The sequence below is a fragment of the Borostomias antarcticus genome (genome assembly GCF_949987555.1).
Source record: "Borostomias antarcticus genome assembly, chromosome: 2".
NCBI lineage: Eukaryota > Metazoa > Chordata > Actinopteri > Stomiiformes > Stomiidae > Borostomias > Borostomias antarcticus.
In genome coordinates, this window is record NC_140235.1 from 31,409,255 (window position 1) to 31,431,498 (window position 22,244).

At 46.8% G+C, this 22,244-nt stretch overlaps 2 protein-coding genes across 4 annotated transcripts; both read left to right on the forward strand.

Annotated features, from left to right (window-relative positions):
• The first annotated feature begins 424 nt into the window (after nucleotides 1-424).
• zfhx2 (zinc finger homeobox 2) lies at nucleotides 425-12,270 on the forward strand. Its single transcript, XM_084458864.1, has 5 exons — nucleotides 425-452; nucleotides 2,306-2,464; nucleotides 5,016-5,076; nucleotides 5,276-9,609; nucleotides 9,786-12,270. The coding sequence occupies exons 1-5, from the start codon at nucleotides 447-449 to the stop codon at nucleotides 10,182-10,184; spliced, it is 4,959 nt and encodes a 1,652-aa protein (XP_084314990.1). The 5' UTR covers nucleotides 425-446; the 3' UTR covers nucleotides 10,185-12,270.
• Nucleotides 12,271-12,922: 652 nt separating this feature from the next.
• On the forward strand, nucleotides 12,923-21,394 carry pabpn1 (poly(A) binding protein, nuclear 1). 3 transcript variants are annotated; one of them, XM_084458945.1, is made up of 7 exons: nucleotides 12,923-13,368; nucleotides 15,140-15,248; nucleotides 15,396-15,463; nucleotides 15,761-15,867; nucleotides 16,003-16,090; nucleotides 16,415-16,569; nucleotides 20,924-21,394. In XM_084458945.1, the coding sequence occupies exons 1-7, from the start codon at nucleotides 13,234-13,236 to the stop codon at nucleotides 21,117-21,119; spliced, it is 858 nt and encodes a 285-aa protein (XP_084315071.1). In that variant the 5' UTR covers nucleotides 12,923-13,233; the 3' UTR covers nucleotides 21,120-21,394. The 3 variants fall into 3 exon arrangements, with proteins under 3 accessions (XP_084315071.1, XP_084315072.1, XP_084315073.1); XM_084458946.1 differs by lacking the exon at nucleotides 20,924-21,394 and adding an exon at nucleotides 19,922-19,969; XM_084458947.1 differs by lacking the exon at nucleotides 12,923-13,368 and adding an exon at nucleotides 13,691-13,787.
• Nucleotides 21,395-22,244: the final 850 nt, after the last annotated feature.

Here is a 22,244-nt window from a genome sequence, read left to right on the forward strand (position 1 = left end):
AGAGCTCGTGCTTCCTGTCATTTTAACTGAGCGTGAATAAAATATATTTGGATACACTGTTTGCACAACATTAACTATCTACGGTGATAATGAAATGACCAAACTTTTGCTTTATTTGATAATACATTTTGAGATTTTGACCTCGACCTATTTGAGATCAGTTTGAAACATGGACATGTTCAGTAGCCTAACTGTCAGTTATGGACGATTCGTTCAAATATACTCATTGCTTTGTCGCCGAATGTATGTCCCTGAATGTCAGCAATCAGCCTTGGGGGGAGCTGTCGTGTGTTTACTAGAGGGAAGAAGGGACTGAGAGGGGGATAGGGCTCGGATAGGGCGAATGCGAATGAGGGAGGGCGAGAGCGAGCGAGCGAGGGAGGGCGAGCGAGAGAAAACTTTTCAGTTCTGAAGAGCAAGGGGAAGCGTGCGTTGGAGCGGCGACAATGCAGGTAAATGCATTAGCTAATTGCTCCGAAGTTAATTAAACAATAAAGGCGATGGCGTAATTGTGTTGGTGTATATGGAAGGGCGGTGTGCTATCGATAGTTTAGAGCGAGCGATCATGTTGCAAGTCAAGCAGTTCTATTAACAGAATTCGAACATTAAATTCCAAACTTTTCAACCTCCGTCTTTTCTCCTCTCCGCACCACCCTTCGCCATTCGCTGTGTGTGCACGTAGCTAGTGAGTTTCAAGTAGCCTAGCATTTAATTCTATCGTCAATTACGGCTTGAAGCGGTGTAAAACGGTAGTTGAAATGTCCATGAATAGAACTTAGTCGCTATGTTGAATAATTAAGTCGATTATTAAAATGCTTCTCATGGGCTCTGTGGAATGGAGAGGGAGGGGGGGTGCGAGGTTTTTTACACATCTGTAAAGGGAACCCATATTCATTAATTAAATAGCTTAGTCCGTGTAGGCCTCAATTTGCGCTGTTGAACAGGCGGCGGGTGGTGTAATACTAGATGCCCGATTGGCAGTCTACAATCAGTGGGGTAAGGAAACAACTCGAGGCCGAGGTTTGTGATGAGATGCCCAAAAGCCTACTCAATATATTCTGTATCCGAAGCGGAGCACGTATGCTTCGAGATAAGTGTAGTGTAGCCAAGCGAGCATGTACACCTGGGTTTATTAAGCTTAAGTTTTTTTAGTCTCGAGACAACAAGGTAAGCAGGCTTAGAGCCACGACTTTAACCCTTTTGTTTATTAAATGTATTGCTAGCTAACGTTAGCTTATCTACGATATATAAGCCGATATATAGCCAGCTACATGCTTTAGTCTGTTTTCAATCGTACAGCTAGATTTGCATTCAAAACAGTCCTCTTTTTAATGAATTCATAGCAAGCTAGCTAGCTAGCTACACAACTACGACGTTCACGTAGCAAGCTAACTAGCTTGCTGCTAGCTAATTGATTCATCACTGGTCGGCGTAGCTAATTAGGCTGGTCATTAATTAGAGCAAAGACTGAACAATGGACACTTGGGTGAGATCCCTGTGAAATAAATACTTAAATATTCATATGCAGCACTGTGCATTCAAGCAGCCTTGCTGTTTAACGATATTTTTGGGCAAGGCTTCGTAATTGGCATGAGGACGCAATGGGCAAGCACTGTGTTGGTATCTTTCTTTAGAGAAATCGGGTTCACATCGGTAAGTTTCTACGCGTGCCATATCGAGTTAAAATGTAGTTCTATACTCTATTGCTAATATTTGGACACCTTTGACTCGATATTGTAACCAAATCATCCCATCCCTGTCGAGCATTTCCTTCTCATTTTACAACGGCACTGCATCGAAATGTTGACGGTGGATTATGTCGGTCATTGGAATTTTGGTGGTGTGTGGAAATGTTCTAGCAGCTAATGGCTCATGATTCGTGCACTGGTATGAAGCTATGGAATCCTGGCTTGTTTGATACTGGCACAGTATTTACTTATCAAGGTCAATTTTCAGGCCGTTTTAAGTGTTTCATTTTTTAACACCATGGTTTGTTGATATTGATATTGTGCCATGCTAGACAGAAATGCACTGCTAGCCTATATATTTGACTTGTTCTTTCATAATGTATTGGTGGGGCAGTGTTGCTTGAAATATTATTGAATTAAATTACAAGCATTGGAGGCCAGGGACTACTTGTGCTTTCTGGGTTCCTTGTATTAAATTAACATCCCAAATCCTCTGTCCTATTTTACGTTAGTTTTGCACTCTGTTGTTTCAGAAAGCAGATGCATTGTGTCATTAGGCTATTGTTTTATGAGCAGGCTTATCTTTTAAACACTAAAAAACACCTTTTGTCTGGCAGGAGGAGTGTGGAGAGACACTGTGCAGTGACAGCAACGGGGTGGCGAAGTGGCTGTGCCCTCTGTGTCAACAAGGGCAACCAGACAGAGGTTCTCTCTCTCTGCACCTGACGGACAGACACAGCGTGCTTCCTACCTGTGTGGACAAACTGCTGGACATAGTAAGCATTATTCAACAATGCTGTTAAGATTTGCTCTTTAGTCCAAAGGGTCCCCAAACATGGTATGGAACTGATTGGAGGCATGCCGCACCAGATCAATGGGCAATAGCTAAGGCTATATTTCTGTGGTCTTATTAGTCTAAACTTAATCATATACAGTAGTTGTGAGGTTTAATTACATGGAAAGTAGGTCAGGCAACACTAGTGTCAGGAAGGATTTTCAGCCCTGGATTTGAATTAGAATAGATTGAATGGATTGAATGAATGATGTGCCCGTTATCAATGCAGTGTCATTTATTATATCAAAGATACATTGGATATTTGAATGTACATTATTGGACTGCAACTTTATTCATGGGGAAAGGAGATGCCTCAAAGCTTGCTTATTTGAAAGAAGAAACAATGCGTTGAATCATTAGTGTGTCGTACCCCATTGAAGACAGGAAGCAGAGAGTCTGAGCCTCCTAAGGGGGGCAGGGTTTGTCCCTTGAGAATATTTGGTCTCCATATTGCAAATTTGTGCATTTTAGTGAGTTTTAAGAGCAAAAAAAAGCAGAAATCTGCAGGTTAGAAACCGAGTTTGAAACCACAATTTCAAAAGTGCTAGGATAGACCACCAGCACACTACAACAATGAAGCTCTGACCATAACAATAATGACAGCTGATGGTCCTACTGCGCTGCGAACCTCTGCTCCACTAGATGGCGCTAAATATAGTCACTGGTGCATGCCAATTATCAATAAACCAGTTTTCAACAATCTACAGACAATGCAACAGTAGCCTGAACAACCAATTCTAACTGGTTAACGTTACACAAACAGCTATCTTGAGTACTCAAATCCATTGACTCTGGCTCTGATAAAAACACATTTTGGAGGGTGAACATATCATTGATAAACATTAATATCACTTTTTGATTGTTGGGGAGACGTTTTTGGTAATCCATTGATTTTATAACTAGCTAGTTAACTAGCTCTGTTAACTTTAGATCAACTAGCTGGCAGCCACTGGCTAGCTTATCTATTAACACTTGCATTTCCAAAGCTGCATTCAAACATAGTCCCAAGAACTGTTCATAGAAGCTTACATTTTAATTATAATTATGCTGGTGGATTTAATTCGATTTTCCAAAAGAGGAGGAAAGGAACCAAAAATAAGTGAGTGATCACAGTGAAGAGGCACTGCCTTCTATCACGTGACTTTCAATATGAATTTTGCCATTACAGTAGGACCCCACTCATCCGAACTTCAGAGATCCGAACCTCCCGGTCTACCGGACAGGCTTTTTTTTTTTTTACCTGCTATCTGGTTACTGGTGGGATTTTCATTACAGTACTGTAGGCCTACTTGCATTTAAATCTGTCATAATAAACACGTACTGTATCCTACTGTGAATAAAAACAGAACTGTATGTAGACCTACATGTTGTCTGTAGGCTGTAGTCAACTGTCACGTTTAATTTCTTTGTTACTTTAATGTCGAGCGCAAAACGCAAACGAGTCTGCTGTGCGAGAGCTGCATTCCTTAGTAGCCAGAAAGCACGTCAGCAACCTGAGGCAGAGGAGCATCGAGTCATTTTTCGTTCCCAGTTAATGGACTTCAGGAACATAGACGTGTTGTAAACATGTAGATTAGCCTACTGTATTTGTTAAATAATAGCCTACAGCCTAGGCCACGTTAGCCTACATCGGTTGTTTAGGCTGCAATAGCCTAGACACGACAACTTGTCTGTCATTTCATTTATTTATTTATTTATTTATTATCATTTGCTCAAATTGTTCTAATGTTGGGTTGTTTTTAGGCTATACCATTTTGTTCTGCGAATACAGTAGCCTATCGATGCAGCGTAGGCCTCATTTGAGAATAAAGTACTGTATTTGATCAAAGCATGCACTCAAGTGGAAATTCGTTTATTTTATTCTAGGCTACTGTAGGCCTATTATAGGCTAGGCTGTATGAGTTTAGTTGGCTATTTGGTTGCAATTTTGATGCATTTTCACAAGTAATTAAGGGTATTTATCGGTCTATTATGAGTGTATATGAAAGAAGTATACCACTTATTGAATTTGGTGCATTCTAACATATGTTTCAGTCATCCGGACATTTCAGAGATACGAACGACCTTCGGTCCCGTTGGGTTCGGATAAGTGGGGTCCTACTGTATCCCCTTACATTCCATGCATTGCTGGATGACCAAGGCAATGGGGTCCAGGGGCTCCCTCTGAGACTCTGACCCTTTCACCAGTGTGTCCCTATACCATGTTCGTTTTGAAAAATGTATACTATTATGTCTCATATTTGTTTATTTGATGTTTTAAGCTTTGTCAATTATTTTTTCATCCAACATTTCTAAAGAGGCACGGCCTCCCTTGTCTACTTGGACCACACGCCATTGATAGAACCCGTATCTTATATGGGAAGGATCCTTATAAACAAGCTAAATGGGACTCAGCTGATGCTCTGTTGTTGGACTCCTGTAGGCTCCTGTGTCAGCAGATCATAGAACAGTTAACATTTAACACTATTGACTAATGGATCTCTCCTCTCCAGGCTGTCCCCAAGCAGTTTGTCAGTGGAGAGGAGGGAAACGCTAATGCTCAGAAAGCTACTGGTGAGATTCTCTTCAGCTCGACAGCATATACCCCTTTCTGTGGGATGGATTAATAGTAGTAATTAATCAACCAATCAGTGATTGATTGACTGATTGATCAGATTGCACAACAATGTGTTGTTAATCAAGTTAGTTCCCTAACTGTTGTCACAACGTTCAAAACTGTAAAACTAACAGCTTCCTTTTCTTTGCAAATCAGGTGCTGTGTCATCACAACTGAAGCACACCTCCAATCCCCCCTCCAAACTATGTCAACGTGATGAGAGTGCTGAACAAGAAAAGCTTGCTGAGGTTGATGCAGAACTAGCGGGGATGGGGGAACGGGAAGCTGATGGAGTTTACCTGGAGCCTGATCAGGAAGTAGATCAACCAGCAGAGCCCACTAAAATAGAATCATCCAACAATAGTGAAAAATCAACAGGTAAAAACGGTGTGGCGGCTGAAAATGACGACGGTCGACCGTTCAAATGTAATGCCTGTTTGGAATCTTTTCCGACCAGGACCGCACTGAGTGTCCACTACAACGCTGCGTCCCACATACAAAGGATGAAAACAGGGTCCTCCAATCAGGATGGAGAAAATGACAGTCCTTCTCCTCTACTCCCCTCCCTGTCTCGGCCCTTCATATCAACCAAGCCCTACCAGTGCGCTGTGTGTCGAGTCTCTTATAATCATGCCATCACCCTCGAGAGTCATATGAAATCTGTTTTACACCAGACGCGCAGCAGAAACACTGGAAACGCAGCCAACAGTGCAGCTGGAAATTCAGGAAGTAGTAGCAGCAGCAGCAGCAACACGGTTCCAAACTTTGTAGTTACCTCAGGGGGAGGAGCTACACAGTTGGTTACCGCCACCACCAGCAATTGTGTGGCCCCGGGAAACCTGACGGCAGTGGCGACAACAGCCAAAGATGGGGAACAAATTCAGACCCTGCCAGCTCCCTCACTGCTGTCTTCCCCGGTGGCCTCTGCCCAGGCTGTTTCTGCTTTTCTCACCCTCCTGACCTCCACCCCCAGCTCTCTCTCGCATTCCCTCCTCCCCTCCTTGTTTGCAGCTGGCGCAGCTGCCGGCGCGGCCACGCCTCAGCTGATACCCCAGCCTCAGATGCTCATGCCCTTCATCCTGAATGGCCTCCATGCACATGGCCAAAGCCTCGGCTCAGAGTCCCACAGCCAGCTCCTCACCCAGTCTGTACCGGTACTAGGTCTCAACGCAGCCCAGCAAGCCCTCTTAGCCCAAAGAATTAGTACCTTACAGAACCAGTGGCCCACTGTTGGACTCCCAACAATTTTACAAACCGGTTCAGACGACAGTCAGAGTGAAGAGATTGAGAAATTGAAGGAAGAGAGTCAAGAGACTCCAGTTGGAGAGAAAGGGTCACTTAAGGTTAAGGAGGACGATACTTGGACTATGGAAAGTGGTGAAAGACGAAGAGGGATAAAAGAGGAAGAGGACGGTAAGGACTTTGCACAGCAACTTAAAACGGAAAGCAAAAACAACGGAGTTGAGGCTTGTATGAAAGACGGAGACAGTGAAATGGCGGATGGAGAGAGCACAACAGATGGGAGAAACACAGGGGTGGATGAAGGTGGGGAAGTCGACAAGTGTGGTGGCAAAATGGCTAAACCAAATCTAACATTCTCTCCGATGGCTACAGACAAAACTCTCCCAAATGACAACCGCTCGCCTTGTGTATCTCTTCCCAGCAACTCGAGTTTCAGTCCAATGAATTTAAACCTCACACTCAGCCCAGATTCTACCCCTCAAAAATCCCAACCGGGAACGAGCCCATGCACCTCTCTCGACACCCCAAAATCGAGCCCCTTTCGATGCACCTTAACTTCGCCTGACAAAACTCGTCGCCATCGTAATCTGAGGGGGTGGCCCATCTTCCCGGGGCTCCCAATACTGTCAGAGTTCCAGTCACAGGTTCTCCTGGCGTTCCTCGAGTCGCGCAGTGAGGCCGACGCGGTGAGTCCACCTCACGAGGACTGCGAGGCCCTGGGGAGGGAGGTCGGCCTCACGGAGGGGGAAGTGCGGAGGTGGCTTAGCGATGCGCGAAACGCCAAAGAGAGGCAGAAAGCCGCAGGAGCACAATACAGACGCAGCGTGGCGAAGTACACTAAACACGACAGGGGGATGATGGAAAACAATGACGACGACCATGAGGAAAGTGTTCTTACAATAGTTGAGGGCGAAGCCTCTGGCAGCCAGGCAATGGACTTGTCCTGCAGTGGCGGGAGCAGGAGGAGGGAGGCTCAAGGGGACTCCGGTCTGACCTCTGACTCGGACAACGAGGAGGTCTACACCTCTGTCATCGTGTCTGATGAGGACAGCCAGAGTGCTCCCGTGAGGGAGGAGCCAGACAGCCCTGTTAAAGACGAGGCACAGAAAGAACCGACAGGAGACAAAGGCTCGGGTGGGGGAAAAGTGCTGCGCTCTACCACCGTGTTCCTCTCGGACGCCGAAGACGAGGATGACGACGAGGAGGGTGGAGCTCAGAAGGCCAAGAGGAAAAGGAGAAAGAGGGAGTTAGAAACTGAGGAGGGGGACATCAAGAGGGAGAGACTGGACCCCGATGTGGATTTAGAGCTGGAGGCCCAAGCTGATCCTCCCAACCCCCTCCCTGTGTCCATGGACCATCCTGGGCTTCCTACTGGCATCTTGCACTCCCTGCCTCTGTCTTTGTCCCTCGCTCCGTTCTCCACTCAGTTATTTAGCCCCTACGTTCTCTCTCTGCCTCCCTCGGTGGTTGGGGTAGGCGTTGCAGAAGGAGACGGAGGCAAAGTGCCCGCCTTTCCAAACCCCCCTAACATCACAAGATTCTCTGACCCCCTCATCACACCGCCGCTTTCCTCGTACAGTCAGACCTCTCAGTACCTGTCCAACGGCGGCGATAACGAGTCCGCTTTAGATCTCAGCATGGGGAAGAGCCATGGTTCAAAACAGACGTCCTCTTCCACATCTGCCATGGTTGACAAGACTTCGGTACAGAAAGGCCGTTTGCTGGATGGCCTCGGCTTGAGGCCCACAGCTAAAGGACTGATAGTGGTCCAGGTCAAACCTGACTCTGCCGGTAACACTTCAACGTCCAGCATTGGTGGCTTTGTCAATAGCAATAACATGACCAAGCCTAGCACTGTTTACATGAGGGCAGCAGAGAGAATGAACGCCACACTGCTTGAGAGGGAACAGGAAAGGGTGAAGGAGCAAGAGAGGGAGAAGGAGAAGGAACAGAGGAGGTCCAAAGGAAAACGGTACAGGGACATGAGGCGATCCAGAACCATCATCCAGGCCGAGCAGCTCGATGTGCTTTACGGCTGCTATTTCAAAGACCCTAATCCAGGGAAAAATGAGTTTGAACAGATATCAGAGTGGGTCCATCTCCCAAAGAAAGTGGTGCAGATCTGGTTCCAGAACATGCGGGCGAGAGAACGCAAGGGCGAGGTACGCTTCGTTAGTGACGGCACCCTGGCGGCAGTGGGCAAACCGCTCATCAAGTTCACATGGCCCTTGTCGAAACCCATCTTCTCCTCCCTTCCCAAGTCTAACAGCAGCGGGTCCCCTGCAGCCACCTCAGTACGGACCCTCTTGAAGACTGATAAAGAGCAAGTGAAGGAAAAGGAGATTGTGAAAACCCCAAATCAAGTTCCGTTCAAGCCTAAGGACGCTGCCACCTATACTGTCTCTTCTGTGAGCAGCAGTGTGCCTGCAGTGCCGAAGATCAAACTGGAGACAACCAGCAACGTCACCACCATGGTCAAAATTGCACCCAAACTCACACCTCCAATTCTCCCAACAGTGCCCAAGGAGACGCTCTCCGCCCCACCTTGTTTAGCCCAGAAATGTAAAGTCGAAGAGGAAAGTGAGGATGAAGAAAAGACAGACGAGGACGATGCTCAGAAAGAACAGAGAGTTGGTCTTGGACCCGCCAACCGCATGGTACCAAAACTGACTTCCACACCAATTAACAAGTCTCCCACTGCGTGGGGGGCGGTGGCAGTGTCTCAAAAACAAAATGGGCTCAACTACTGGTCTTCTAAGGGTCCCTTCAAGATTAACACGCTTTCAAGGGAACAGTTGGGTCTGTCAACCTCCAAGCCCCGTACCATCACTCCTGCTCCACTTCACACTATGACTACCACCACCGCCGCCGCCACCACCACCGCCGCCAGCGCTGCCACTGCCACCACTGCCACCACCGCCACCAACACCACCAACACCCCCACAACCACCCCCACTACCCCCACCACGGCAAGCTCTAGCACAGATGGCTCCGTCGCGTCGGCCCGGGTTTCTAAACCTACGGAGGTCAGCATTCTTCACCACTCCACCAGCCGTAGGCCACGCACACACCTGTCCTGTCTGCAGCTGTCCATCCTGCAGTCGTGCTACGAGACGTGCGCCCACCCCAACGCGCTGGAGTGCGAAGCCATCGGGACAGAGTTGGGCCTGCCGCTCAAAGTGGTCCAGATCTGGTTCCAGAACACCCGGGCCAAGGAGAAACGCTGGCGGCTGCAGCAGGAGAAATTGGTAAGTAATTAATCTTAAAAAATATAGTTGATTTAAACTAATGGTGTAGTTCAAAGTCGCATTTGTAACTATTTTAGTGATTTCCTTTGTTTAGAACATCTTTTAAGTATATCGATGTGCTGCTTTTTACCTTTTCTCATCATTTATCTTTGATCTTCCTACCTCTCCTCTGATAGTCTCCATCATCAGACCCCTCCAAGAAGGTAGACACAAGCTCGGGCAGCTACTTGCAGTACAATGCGCTGCGAGCCAACCGTCCCATCCTGCCCAAACCGGTCCAGCTGACGGTGGTGGAGCCCTCGAGTCCACCAGTTGCAGGCCAGCCAGCAGCCAGGGAGACACTGAGAGGCAGGTGTGAGGCCTGCAATGTGGGCTTTCAGTCCCGAGCTGCAGCGAGAGCCCATGTCTTCTCCCCTCGGCATCTAGCCACTCTGAGAACCACTAACTTTGGCCAGCCGGCAACGGGTGCTGTCGTCAACAACAATGGGTCTGGTACTGGATCCAGTTCTGTCACTGGTTCTGGTTCTGGTGGGGAGACTGAGTCCTCCCCACCTCCAACAAGCAGTACCAGCTAAGGTACAGACCACCACTGGTCTGTTACAGACTCTGGACCCATTGGGCCCTCTAGACTTCCTTAACACATTATTGGGCTCTAATTATCAAAAACTAATATTCTTTCATTTCTGAAGTTTGAAAAGGTCCTTGTACCCGCTAGCCCTGTTCTCTCTCATTGGACATCAGTTTGCTCTCGGGACATTTTCTGGTGAATTTATTGGCATTATACTCACTACTGCTACACTGCTTCTCATGCTTGATTAAAATAACTGAGTGAATTGAACATTGCCCAATCCCCAGCTTGGTCTGGGTCTGACCTGTGGTTATATCCTTCTTCACACTATCCTTGTCTAAAACCAGTGGTCTGGTCCAGTTTTAAGGTATTGATTGTGTACCCTGATGTACCCCCTGCTTATGCATAAATTCTGTGGCCATGATGCTTCAGAATGCTCCTTGAAGGTGGAACGGAGGAAGCAGTCCTTGGCCTTGAGGTGCCATATCACCCTTTTGATGTGTGTATAGTCAGCGGAAGAGCTGGAGAGCAATGGGGTGTGTAAGTTCACTTGGGATTTAAAGGTACTTTATAACTGGTTGTAGTTTTACCCACCCACCTGTATTCACATTTATTTTTCATGACAATCCTCAATAGACAAGGGAAATGGGAGACACTGAAAAATGCAGATTCTTAGCGTACGGCACTTTGATGAATTTTGAATTGTAATATTTTTAAATAATTCTAATGCGGAGTCTCTTTAGCGTATGGATAGAGACGTGATGCATGTTCGATGTCTTCTTGTAAGTCACATGAATAAAACTGTTTTTTTTGCTAACCAGTCTGGTCAGAGAAAGACCTGCATAGGGCTCATTCAATGCCAAACAAAACATGGATCAGACCTTACTGCTGTGCAAGGAAAGTCTTAATCCTGATAACTGTTGAGCCATTTTTAACAGATGAATTGTAGGCCTATGTTGAATCATAAATGTGTGAATTGGAAAGATGTTTCTTCCCCTCTAACCCTTTTCCATACATGAAATTGTACGCAAATTAATAATTGGAAACATAAATGGAACTGATTAACACAACGTGGTTAGTTCAAACCAAACTGACTAGAGAGGTATTGAGAGAACGCGGGTTTGAATTTTGGGTGTTTTTATGTGTGCTTTTTATTTTAAGTTTTTTTTCTTGAAACGTGGTTGGTAATACTGGTTATGCGCTGGTTAGAGATCATGCAAGAATTCCTGAAAATGAGAAAGGCTGTTTGATATACTCTTGAGTTGCCTTTGTGTGACTGGAAGCTCAAGTAAGCAATTGGGAAATATGTAAGTTTGGACTGAGTAAACGAGAAGGTGCTGTTTTGAAGGACACGTGAAAAACTAAAGAAGTTTTCCTTCTGTTGTATATTGTTATTAATAATGTTACTATTAATAGTTTTAACAAAATGCAAAACTAAAAAAATGACATTTTGTAAAGAAATATATTAAGTAAAACTGATATTCCAAAGTTATCCTTCCTTTGCTTTCTGTCATTCAATAACCAAAAAGCAATCTTGAGGTCGACAGAGAGCAGGAGAGATGTTCTTAATGCAAACTGTAGAAAGTCCCATGGTTTGACACTTAAAATACTTGAGCCAGTCCACGATTTCTACATGAGCTACAGATTAATGCATTTCAGATATCACAACACAGGGCACTTCATGTTCAAAGACTTAAGGTTTTGAAAATGTCCTTTTATAATTAACTGATCATTTTAATGGTGTTAAGCTGTAGCTTGTGCTAAAAAACAAAGACTGGGCTGCAGTGGTGTGCCTCAAGTCTGGGATCACACGGTATTGCACTGTCCAAGGTAGATAGGTTTTACGGAGATCTGCTTTTTATTCTAATCATTTTTCATTGTCACTTGATTATCTCACTATTGTTATAACTGTACTACTCCTATTATCTTTACTCATCGCTGTTTTGATTATTATTGATCCATAATGGTTTTAATCTCTTTGCTCAAAAGGAGATGTTATTGCTATGAATATTGAATAATGGTGGCAGTGTTGTTATTAAATGTTAGAATTTTGATTAAGCTTATTTTTTCCTCACTTGTACCTGCCTTTTGTGTTGGATCTCCATTCTGTTTTCTTTGGTATACAGAAAATAAAAAAAATAATAATTTGAACTGATGGCGAGAGTAATTGATATGTTGTGGAAATTGAACTATAGCGCTATGGTGAAACATGTAGGTTTGAATGGTTCTTTTTGTGTTACCGTTTGGTTCAAGGATCTAATATGTTAAATAAAATCAAGATAGATTAAAACCACACCCACGGTCACGCCTCAAAGCAATAGAGAATGCTTTCACTATTTCTAGACTTTTTTTTTTTTTACCGCTGGCATTTCTTATTTGCCCTACGCCCCTGGAGGAGTTTTTGTATTGATAAAATATATGTGTACTCGTGATATATGGCCACGAAATGGGATTAGGTGACCAGAATTTGAGTGAAGCAGACTAGGCTACGGCGTGTACTAGACATTCGAACGCTCTCATTGGTTGTGACAAACGGCGTTGTTTGTTTATGATTGACAGAATTAGAATCGAATTAGAGGTAGTTGTGTGAGGGGGAAGCTGAAATGTCCTGCCCGAGAGCCAATGGGCGCTTCTGGAGTGAGGAGGAGGTACGCCTAGAAATCCTAACTGACTAATGAGATTGCGAGTTTACGCCTGCAGTGAGACATAGCTCCGCCCCTGGCTTCCATTTCTGAACTGAGGGACACCGCGCTCGCGTAGAGATTCCTCGCATGTACGCACATTTTCTAATGTAAATAAAGTAGAATCTGTAGTGGTAAATTAGTGACATATAATCGAGAGCTTTTTAAACATTTTAGTCACTGTACGGCTTGGAATCTTGTTTGAGTAGTAGCTAGAACCGAAACTGGCCTTTTATTTCCCGTTTTAACTTTCCTAAGCGGCGTTTTCCGCCGTTTTTTTCTTTCGTTTCGCCCCACTCACTCCTTGTGTGAGTAGGGGCCTGTAGCTAACGTTGGTTTAGCCACGAGGCGTGTCGGTATAGCCGGAATTGGGCGATGGCGGAGTTCGGGAACGGACTGGCGGAGGAATCCCTACTGGACTCCGACCCTGGGCATCCAGAGTTGGAAGACCCAGGTGTTGGCGACGAGGATCCGGGATTAGAAGACGGAGAGGCCGCTATCGAGGACCCGGTTAGTGAAGGACACAGTTCGTGCCATAAAACCACTTACCAATTCAGATAATACGTGTGTTTTAGTAGATACGACATGTTGTTGTTTACATTTTATATTTTTCTGAAGCAAGCTATGATTTTCTAACCGTTTGAATGCGTGTGTGGCTATTAACTGTTATCGCTTAGTCGGTGTAACCGCCATTGTGGCTCACGCAGTGCAGTACAAAGGGGTGGTGACCTGCGTGGTTTTGGCGGCCATGTTGGCGCAGCAGCGGTACTAGTTTCTCTGCGCCAGAACTGTAGACCTGGGGTGGGGGTGGGGGGGGTACTCGTTGCAAAAATACTAGACGGAGATGTAGGAGACAGGGGCGACGGTAGGACAGGCCGCCATTAGCCGCCGCAGTGCGAGTCTATCGTCAAAGAAAGCGACAGCTTACGGTAAACTCGCCTCCTTTATTTTACGGAACATCCGAAGAACGTAGCTGGTGTCGGAACACTCAGCCCTCTTGCAGAATATGATTGTGCACGCGATGGTCAGCTAGCTAGCTAACGTTAGCTCCGGCTAGTCATAACGTTACCGTTTTATAATGTGTTTGACACCCACTAGAGTTATGTGGCTCCAGAATACTAGAAAGAGATGTGCGTGTTCGTTCGTTAGTGTATAACGGCATTTCATTGTCAGTCTGCCTTATTCACTTGGGTTTAGAGGAGTTTAGCAGGCTAGCTAACGTGAACCAGCTACTAAGTAACGTTAGGTTAGGGATGGAGAAGACGGATGCACTTGACTTGTCAGGCCAGTCACTCATTGCATTTAGAGAAAGACGCCGCATGTTCAAGCCTTGAACGCCAATTGTCTGTGTAGCTAGCTGACTCATAGCTAAAATGCATATTACGTTATATATGTCACTTTATTTGTCATGATACACCAATTATATATGCGTTTGGCTGTAAATAGAAATGTGTTTGAAAGTCGCCCTAAACAGGTTTGCGGTATTCCGCGGCTGGATAGCTAACGTCATGTGTCCTCCTTCATGTTTGCCGATGGCAGGGGAGCAAGTGTGGAACCGGGAAAACACACTAAATATAATATGCGACAAAATATAACCATGCGCCAGTCATTGCCCAGTCTATCCGTGTGTGTACACAGACCCTGTCATGAATTTCAATTTGATCCCATCCATGAATTTAGTTGCAGTTGATTTTTGTGTTGTGATTTTGACGGTTTTTGTTACGGCTGGGATGGGCACCACTGACGACGACGATGATCCGGCAACACGACACACTCTACTGAATTGGCGTGTGACACCGATGCACCAGTGTCCGACGTCCAGGATGAAACTGGAGCGGTCTCTCGCTGCGCTGCAATGCAGCACTGTCAAAGAGGAAAGAGGCAGCACTGACCGTGAGGGCATGCACCCAATAAGGGATCATCCCACCCAGCGCTACGCAGTGTGCCACCGTCTTATTGTCCAGGGCTGGGGCTGGGGGAGTTCTTGCTGAGCGGGCATTCTGAAATGAATGGTGAATAAATGCACGCTGTTACAAGCCCCCTCCCCCCCAACTCATCACGGTCATGTACCAACGAGGCTGTTCCGCTCGGCAGCCCCTGCAGGAAGGGGGTCAGTCCAGGACGCTGGATTCAAGTGTGCCGTGTCACACCTACAGCACTGATGGATGAATCCGACAGATTCACCCAGTTAATGTCATAATGTTTTTTTTTTCTGTCGTTACCGTCGGCAGCCCGTGTGTGCGTGTCTGATAGATGGGCGTGTGTGTGTTGACTGTTGCAGGAGCTGGAGGCGATCAAAGCCCGGGTGCGAGAGATGGAGGAGGAAGCGGAGAAGCTGAAGGAGTTACAGAACGAGGTGGAGAAACAGATGAACCTGAGCCCCCCACCAGGTGTGTGTGTGTGACACTGACCAAGGCTCTGTTAGTTATGAGGTAGATGGGTGTCAGATCTCATACAAGGAGATTGACTTTAGGTCTGAAGAGCTTCAGTTAATTCATGTTTTTCAATCTCACTGATGTGAATTGTATCTCTGGCAGCCGGTCCCGTCATTATGTCCATCGAGGAGAAGATGGAGGCCGACGGGAGATCGATCTACGTGGGAAACGTAAGACTTGATCCTCGCCCTTCACTTTTGAGATGACGTTCACGTTTGGACTACTAATATTCCTTCAGTGCAAGAGCTCAGCATGCTTTGTTGGCGACACTGCATTCTGCCTTCAGCAGCACCGGCCTTGATAGGATTTGGATGTGTTTGTGTGTGTGTCTTGGTCCTCCTAGTGAGTGTGTGTGTGTGTTTTGGTCCTCCTAGTGAATGTGTTTGTGTGTGTCTTGGTCCTCCTAGTGAATGTGCGTGTGTGGCTGTGGGTGCTTGAGTTCTCACCTTCCTTCCCTCTCTGGGCAGGTGGACTACGGCGCTACGGCAGAGGAGTTGGAGGCTCACTTCCACGGCTGTGGCTCAGTCAACAGAGTCACCATCTTGTGTGACAAATTCACAGGGCATCCCAAAGGGTCAGTATTCATTCTCTCTCGTGTTGGGTAGGGGTATAAGATTATTTTTTTTTTCCCCACTGCACCCAAATTGCACTGTCTAGGGCTATGCTATTATCCGTGATCTGTCTCCTAATGTTTGTGGTGCCGCTGCAGGTTTGCCTATATCGAGTTTGCAGACAAGGAGTCTGTGAGGACAGCCATGGCCTTGGACGAGTCCCTGTTCAGAGGGCGGCAGATAAAGGTTAGAAGACTCAACATAAGATTGTTCATATATGATAAGAGACAGGATGAGAGAGTAATCATCTTCCCCCCCCAAATATCAAACCAATGAGCTGCGGTGTCCTTGCCATGTTTCCATTGTGTTGCTTGTCTGGTGATGTGTCAAGGCTGCCACTGGGAACCATGCCCCAAATAGTGCTAGGGAAGTCAATTCCCCCTCTCACTCGGCCTCTGAACTCGATGAATCCTGTGAGGTGGTCCAAAAAATCGACCACTAGCCTCTCTGTGTGTGTGTGTGTGTGTGTGTGTGTGTTCATAATCACGCGTGTCCCCGTCTCATCCCTAGGTGGGCGCCAAGAGAACGAACCGGCCCGGCATCAGCACCACAGACCGCGGCTTCCCCCGGGCCCGCTTCCGCTCACGGGGGGGAAACTTCTCGTCGTCGCGCGCGCGCTACTACAGCGGCTACACACCGCCCAGGGGCAGAGGACGGGCCTTCAGGTGAGCCTTGCCGGGACGCCCGCACCCCCCGAGACTGAGAGACGGACGGCAGAGGGGTCACGAATGCGCAGGGGGGGGGGGGGGGGGTGGAAAGGGGGTGGAGGTAGAGGAGAGGAGGAAGGTAGAAAAGAGCGCAGTGAAGATTATTGAATTGAATCCTTGAAGCGTGCGCCCGTGTCACTTTCAAGCATTGTTTTGAAAGCATAGTTTGTGACCACGTGTGGAGTGGTCATGCACACACTTTAGTGGAAAGGGCGGATGATGAGGACTCCAACAGGGGGAGGGCAAAGCAGGAGTGAATAGAATGACCTGGGATTATTGCAGTGACTGAAGCTCTGCCAGAAGCCCTGGCATTGGGAGAGAAAGACGACAGAGCAGTAAGCGTGGGTTCATCATACGTGTTTGTGTCTCCACAGGCCATTGCCTACTCGGTGAGGGTGTGTCCCTTATGGCGAAAAGTACTGGTCCTGTTTGATTTCTTGCATTGCCCCTACCTACCTACCTTTGTAGTAATCACTGATCTAATTGGATAAGAGAATTTGTGGTTTCAGCTAGACGACTCAAATCCTAACGTGAGATCAGTGGTCACCCAAAAAGCGGAGGAAAGAGGATGCGTTTGTAAAGCTTTCCAGCAGGACCGCCATTTCCTAGAGATGAGGGTCAGGGCGAGGAGAAGGGCTAGATGACCCTGCAGGTGGGAGTGATACGGGGGTGGGTGGGACCGTCAGGTCAGTGTGAGTGAGGCTAAGTGGGCTTGTCGCATGCTCCTACAACCGTTTCAGAGGAGGCAGCCGGGCTCTCGGTGTACAGCGGCGCGTTCCGCCCAGGCTGTACATGCATGAGTGGCAGGCTCTTTGTACGAGTTGGAGCCGTACGTGTTCACATGCGCATTCACTCGCACACGGATGTGCACACATGGTGTGTGTGTGTGTGTGTGTTGCTCTAAATTTACTAAAAAAGGTGATAGGCAAATTAGCTTTGGTGGCTGCTGTGTTTCATTTTCTAGTCTGAGTGTTTGTTTGAATGTTAAAGATTGCCAGTTTACAAGCATATCAGGCCGGCTCTGGCGTTTTTAAATGACTTTAATTTCAGTGTGAGCTCATTGTGGGTGCTTATCATGTATTGCAGCATTTCTTATTGTTATTGTGTTGTTTAAATGTCAGATGCACTATAGGACAGACTCCGCTAGTTCCGTCATATCCGAGTGCTCTGTCCCAGTCCCATTCCACTACAGCATGTGCTCACTAGGTGCCCCAGAGCCTGGTTTTGCCTGTGACCTTTTAAGAGGCGTGTCCATCCCTTGGTATTGATTTGTATTTGTTTTCAATCTGTACAAAAGCCTGCCCCCTATGTATGTAAAACCTGGAGTGGATCAAAGCGCTGTGCACTGGGAGTCTGGTGGCTCTCCCTGGAGTGTGTGTCCTGCTGTGTCTCTCAGTGTGAGGTGAGAGGGAGGGGGGTCCCCGCGATGAGTCAGTAGAGCGCTCGCAGTGGGCCTCGCTGCAGAGCTCTTGCTGAGGGCCCCACGGTAGAGCTCTGTGCGTGGCCCCACGGTAGAGCTCTGTGTGTGGGCCCCATGGTGGAGCTCTGTGTGTGGGCCCCACGGTGGAGCTCTGTGTGTGGGCCCATGTCGTCATGTTCCGTGTTGTCGTGAGAGAGAGAGAGGGTCTGCAGAGCAAGCACACTGATCAGTATTCACACTCTTTCACACAAGCTAAGTATGAGAGATTCTGACCATTGCAGCAGTCTTTTTTTTTTTTTTTTTTAAAGGTGCTATAGATAGACAAATCATGAAAGTGTAAAAAAAATAATCTAAAAAGGCTCACGAGCCAATAGTATTACGACTCCTGGGTCCTCACACAAGACTTGGCTGGTGAGCCTTTCTATATATCACCTTTAACTTAACTCCCAACTATTGTGACATACTTTCCACTTTGCAGGGGCTTCTGGTGGAGCTGTGCTCTTGATTGGCTCTTGAGGATTTCTGAAGTGTAGACCAGCACCAGCTAATTCAGAGATGAGACTAAAACATGGAAAGTATTGTAGAGTAAAAGGCAAAATATTGACAGATATTCAAAAAGTACAGAAAAACAAATCCATACTTAAATCTTTGATTATCTGAATTGGGCAGAATCTCTCTAAAGCTCTGTGTGTAATCACCTAGACCATTCCGACACAACGTGCTATTAAGATCCTGCTCCACACGTCCCAATAGGAGGTTTCCCACTTTAGTGGGTCTGGTCCAGCACCAGAACAAGGCACTCTGACTGAGCTGAGCTGGTGAGAGAAGAATAGTCAGGGCTGCATTCCCATTGTGTAGGCTACCCGTTATAATTCAACCCACACAAGTGCCCAATTCCAATTCGACCCTTAGACCCTACCCCCTATGTACCCTTGGAGATATGAAAGGAATGGAATAGGTTTAAGCAATGCTGTTTTAAGTGTCACAAATACTACTGAAAGCCAAGGGGATTTTGCTCCATTGCTATCGCCTATCGGATTCACACATCTCCATAAGTCCATAGGAGGCAGGGATTGACTTTGGAAGTGGGCCAAACGCGCTCATACCGAGCGCCTTCACTCCCAGAACGGAGGGTTCATTCCTGCAGCCTGATTTTGACCTCAACACCTAACTATTCGCTTCAGCTCTGGTGCGACCCCTGTGTTTGTGGCCACCGGATGCCTGGTTCGTGGGGAGGGGGAGGGTGTGAATGACAACTCTGAAGTTTGTGCTGTGATTCTGACCGGCGTTGTGTTCTTGAGTGTGAGGATTGGAGAGTGAGATGGTGCGATCCAGCCCCCCCCCCCTCCCTCCCCCACAGCATGTCAGGACAGTCAGATGTGTGTGTGTGTGTCCGCGCTCTTGTCCTGCTGGGGATGTTTGTTGGGTGGTGTTTGTCCTCAGGGTCTCTCCCAACAGTGACCAGAAGCAGAGAGAGAGAAAGAGGGAGAGAGAGTGCCTTCACGATCCCCCACATCACATAGTTAAATTATAACTTCTCAATCTGAGAACTAGCCTATAGTTGGCCAACTGGTTTACGCTGCTCTCCGCACTGTAGTCAATTAACTATTCTTATGATTTCAGTTGTGGCGATGCAACACTTAAGAGACCAACGGCTTAATACCACTAAGCTGGTATACATGTCGTGGAACATATTTACACCTGAACATTTCCCAGTATTTCCTCAGTTTACGTTTTAAAGATTGAGATCTCACCAGGCCCCCTCTCTACCTGCAAGCACACAAGCACATATTTAAAATATTATATATTTATATACCACACCTACAAATTGGTGTCCGTCTTCTTAAGCCAAACAAAAAAACTCATCCTCTTTTTCTCTCTCTTTTCCAGGGGCCGAGGGCGAACAACATCGTGGTATTCCCCTTACTAATACACCCCCACCCCCTTACTATCACCCCCCCCTTGTCCCCATACAAAAAAGAATGAAAAAAGCCCCCCAATAAAGGAAGGAGCCCCCAGAAGAAAAAAAAAAAAAAAAAGACAAAAAAGGAAAAAAAAAACATCACCTGGACAGACTGACTGACTGGCCGCAGTGTGCGATTGTGTGTGAGCGTGCGTGTGCGGAGGTGTGCGGTCATCCTGGTAAGGTATAAAGATGGCCGAGGGGGGGGGTTGTGGGGTGGGGGGGGGTGGGTGATTTGGTGGCATTTAATTTGTTTTGGAGAAGATGATGTTATCTCAGGCTGCAGATGTCTCCTTTTGTCTGGCTGTGACCTTCACAAGAACTCAACACAGACCCACATGCCCCCCCCCCTCCCCCCAATCCCTAAAAATGCTTGCAATCGAAAACGGTGACAAGGAAGGAAAATCTGTGATCTTGTTCTTTTTTTTAAATGTACCGCACATGTGAAATCTCCAATAGCAAGAATGTTATTGTTGTTGTTTTTTTAAGTTTGTGGTATAGGAGGATCATATTCCCTTGTCTTTGTGTTTTCTGACCAGCTACCACTCACCCTGAACCCCCTCTCCCCTTTCCTAACTCTTCATCACTTTGGTTAGCACCACCTCTGGCTCCATCCCATGCTCTCCTGTGTTCAGTGACTGCCGTTCAGTGTTGAGTGGTTCACACCCGTTTTTTTGTTTGTTCTTCTATTGCTTCTATTGTACCACCTTTGTAGCCCATGGTATTCACCCTTTGAAGGCATGGCCAGAACTCTGCCAATCCCTTTTTTTTTTCAGCCTCAAGCTTTTTTTTTTCTAAAAAAAAATCCCCCCCCCGCGCCCCTCTGTGCTGTATCTCCCTCTCGCCCCTCACCACCTCCTCTCCACGTCCCTCTCTCTCTCTCTTTCTCTCCCTCTCTCTGTATATTAGACCACTTCTTGTCGTTTCAGGTTTCAGGACCAGTGGAGGCTGACTACCCCTCCTCCTGTGGCCGCGGCGCCCCCCACTGTCTCGGCAGCGCCTCTCTCTCTCTCTGCTCCCGCTATGCACACTCACCCCATCCTGTCTGTTTGGGGGGGAGGGGGAGGGGGTCAGGGCGACCATCGGCCCTCCGCAGGGGGCATTTACTACAACAACAAACGTTGAGGCTTACTTAAACTCGTACGCACACACACACACCGACACACACACCGACACACACTTCAGACACTACATAACCTACCCACCACATTTATAGAGAGAGAGCGGAAGCCAAGGGAGCGGAGCGGGAAGCGGAGTTGGGAAGGCAGAACCAGAGATGGGGTGGGGGTCCGAGGGCCCTTCGGCCCCGCCTCTCTGACAGTGCGCCAGTGCAGTCACGGCTTGTCTTGAGGACTATCAGGGGGGCTAAAGGCAACGATTAATTTAATACCGGAGATAGGCGGAGCTTTTATTTTGGGGGGGAGGGGAAGGGGGGGTTGTGTGGAGAGGTTTGGTTTTTTGAAACTGGGGAGCGGGTTTGAACAAAAAAAAAATGTTTTGCTTTTTTTATTTTTAACCCATGAGTCTGTAATTAGAAAAAAAATTAAATAAAGAAATTGTGTAAAAATGAACCGCTTGTTTGTGTGCGTCTGTGTAGTGTGACTATATTGTGTCCAGAGTTGGGGACCTTGGGCCACCTCCTTGACACTAACTGCTGGCCTGGTTGGCCAGACTTTCAATTTGGGAGTGAATTCAACCAATCTAACCTTGTTTACAAGTGTCTTGAAAATACCAGGCAGAGAGCTGTGTTCTTGGAACCTTTGACACCTTCATTCTACAGGGAACAGTTATGCTAGATATGTACTATGTTCACTGATATTATTCATTTGTTGCAGACACTTTTATCCAAAGCAACTTACAATCATTTTAGTCTAAAGTAGGAAGTCGGTGTACTACTAATGTCAAATGGATGTTGCCGTCTGTTTAAATATGGAGGAGCATCTTCACTTGCATTCTATTAAGGTCTTCTGCAAATGCAGACCCTGCTTTTTGCCCTTGGTTGTCCCATTGCCTTCCATATTTCCTTTACACCTTAGTGTTCTTTATACCATGTAGAAGGGCAGAGAATCAGTGATGGAAGGAAATGTGTCTTGGCCCTTTAAGCATACAGGGTTTCTCATACTGAGCAGTAAGCATGGGTCTCAACCATTGCAGTTATTCTGAATAGTACCCAAATATAAATTGGTGTAATTTGGCACTCAGTGTACAAAGATATAATGGAACATTTGTAATTAAATAACATAAAAAAAC

Excerpts from the sequence above, each read along its gene's own strand:
- zfhx2 (XM_084458864.1), top strand. Across the intron at positions 2,465-5,015 it reads TGGACAAACTGCTGGACATA|GCTGTCCCCAAGCAGTTTGT; the intron begins GTAAGCATTATT and ends TCTCCTCTCCAG. Across the intron at positions 5,077-5,275 it reads TAATGCTCAGAAAGCTACTG|GTGCTGTGTCATCACAACTG; the intron begins GTGAGATTCTCT and ends TTTGCAAATCAG.
- pabpn1 (XM_084458945.1), top strand. The coding sequence starts at position 13,234 with ATGGCGGAGTTCGGGAACGGACTGGCGGAGGAATCCCTACTGGACTCC. Across the intron at positions 16,091-16,414 it reads TCAGAGGGCGGCAGATAAAG|GTGGGCGCCAAGAGAACGAA; the intron begins GTTAGAAGACTC and ends TCTCATCCCTAG. Across the intron at positions 16,570-20,923 it reads GGCAGAGGACGGGCCTTCAG|GTTTCAGGACCAGTGGAGGC; the intron begins GTGAGCCTTGCC and ends TTGTCGTTTCAG.